At 41.9% G+C, this 2,209-nt stretch overlaps 1 protein-coding gene across 1 annotated transcript in view; it reads right to left on the reverse strand.

Annotated features, from left to right (window-relative positions):
• The window catches only part of Nde1 (nudE neurodevelopment protein 1), a 47,654-nt gene extending 45,656 nt beyond the window's left edge, over positions 1-1,998 (reverse strand). Inside the window, exon 1 of the mRNA XM_023704698.1 lies at positions 1,874-1,998. Within this exon, the coding sequence (XP_023560466.1) occupies positions 1,874-1,956 (83 nt within the window). The 5' untranslated portion in view covers positions 1,957-1,998. The remainder of the gene's footprint in view (positions 1-1,873) is intronic.
• Between the last annotated feature and the right edge of the window lie 211 nt (positions 1,999-2,209).

Consider the following 2,209-nt stretch of genomic DNA (forward strand, 5'->3'; position numbering starts at 1 on the left):
TTTTTTAATTTTATTTATTTATTTGTGTGTGTGTGTGTGTGTGTGTGTGGCCAGCTCAGCCCACCAGGGGGCGGGGCTGGCTGGCATGTGGTGCTCGGGATTGAACCGTGGTCCCCGTGCTTTGCTAAGCTTGTTCTAAGTAGGTGCTTTAGACCACTGAGCCATCTCACCAGCCCTTCACTCAATTATTGCTATTCCCATTTTTATGGACAAGAAGATACAATTTAGACAAGATGAATGACTCGTCAAATTGGGAGTGGCGTTACATGCTTAGAACGCTAGCTACTCATGAGGCTGAGACACGAGGGTCCTAAACCGAAGGTCAATCTGGGCAACTTAGAGAGTCTGACTCAAAATTTTAAGAGGGTTAAGGGATGTAGCTCAGCTCTGGAGCACCTGCTTACCTTGTGTGAGACCTCAGGACCAGGCAGGAAAAAAAGGTGAGTAACTTAGGTAACAGTCATAGGCAAAGTCAAAAGCAGAACTTGGATCTAACTTGGGTGTATGCCTGACTACAAGACCTATTCTTAACCTACTGGTCACTCCACCTGTATTTTTTGAGCCCAACATTCAAGAAATAACTTTGGATTCTGTATACCCTGTGGATTTACTCAGTCAGATACTGGATATATAAAAAATGTTAATTTATCACAGCACTATTATCTGTTCCTACTCCATGCCAAATATCTGGTTTCAAAACTGTCAAATGTGTTTTTGTTTTTGAGGCAGAGTTTCCCCATGTAGTTCAGGCTGGGCTTGAACTCACAGCAATCCTCCTGCCTCAGCCTCTCAAGTGCTGAGATTACAAACACGTGCCAACTTGGCTGGCTCCATAATCCTCAAAATTAAAGACTTCTTTCTTTCTAAATTAACCTAATTATTACTATTATTGTTGTTCACACACACATGCATAGGATGGATATTTTTCTTTCTCTCTCTTTTTTTTTTTTTTTTGGCTCTTTGAGACAAGGTCTCACAATGCAGTTCAGTCTGGGCCTTGAGCTGACTTTATAGCCCAGGTCCGTCTTGAAATCACAACGATCCTCGTGCCTCAGCCTCTCAAATGCAGGGATTACAGGTGTGTGCCACCAACCACACCCACTCCATTTTTGGTTTGGCTTTTGGTAGTGCTGGTAGCAGAAATCAAATCTAGGATCCTATACATGCTTGGCAAGTGTTCTACCCCTAAGATACATCCTAACCCTCTGGATTATCTTTAACCACTTACCAGTCCAATTATTTAAATATAGAATGACTAAAATTTACATACTTTTTCATTTTATTTTAATAAGATAACAGGAAATATAAAAACCAATTTTATCTAATGTATGCGATACAAGAGGCCAGGGATATAGCTCAGCAGCATAAGTGCCTGCCTCGCAAGCGCATGGTCCTGAATTCAATCCTTGGTACAAAAAAAAAAAAAAAAAAAGAATGGACTGGTTGAAGTGAAGCCTTGATGTAAACAAGGCTTACCTGGAGGTAAACATGATGCCCGAGCAACGCTAGGGGAAGCTGCCAAGTGCTTAAGGCAAAGTAAGTAAAGAAACTATCAGGACTGGAATAATACCTCCCTAAGAATCCACGAGGGGTAAGAAAACCAAAACACTGACTTCCAACACCCCTTTGCACACATAAACACATGGAAGATGAGCACCTGCCACAACCTATTTTTCTAGACAGAGCAAAAAGTTATTTTCCCATTTAGAGGAACCAACCAGCCATGACAACTCAGAGCTGATAAAAACCCTTCCAGAATGTAAGACAGACAGCAGTACCACAGGACAGTTAGGATTCTCACTCACTACCACCTTGGGCAGGCTATTTCCCTTCACTGACTATTAGTTTCTTCCATTGGTTCTGCAGGGCTCACCTCTGCTTGTAGGTCATTGCTAGATCTTTCCAGTAGTTGGCTTCTTCTTCTTCGGAGCTGAAAGTCTTTCCTGAGTCCTCCATTGTGAAAAGGAGGAAGAATTCACTCCTCTTGTGGCATGATGTCTAGGAGAATCAGTTTTAAAATTACTACTCCAACAGTTAATCTTTAATAGAAAACAAATCATTCAGCTTGATGCTGGGTGAAATGATTAAAATACTGACTCCAAACTGAAATTAAACCCAAACCAAAGACAGCTCAGCCCACCTGTAACACTCCACGGACTTAGGTACATCCCTCCAAGCATTCATTCAGCACCCACAATAAGACTCAGGG

This window comes from Octodon degus, unplaced genomic scaffold (genome assembly GCF_000260255.1).
Source record: "Octodon degus isolate 3935 unplaced genomic scaffold, OctDeg1.0 scaffold00200, whole genome shotgun sequence".
NCBI lineage: Eukaryota > Metazoa > Chordata > Mammalia > Rodentia > Octodontidae > Octodon > Octodon degus.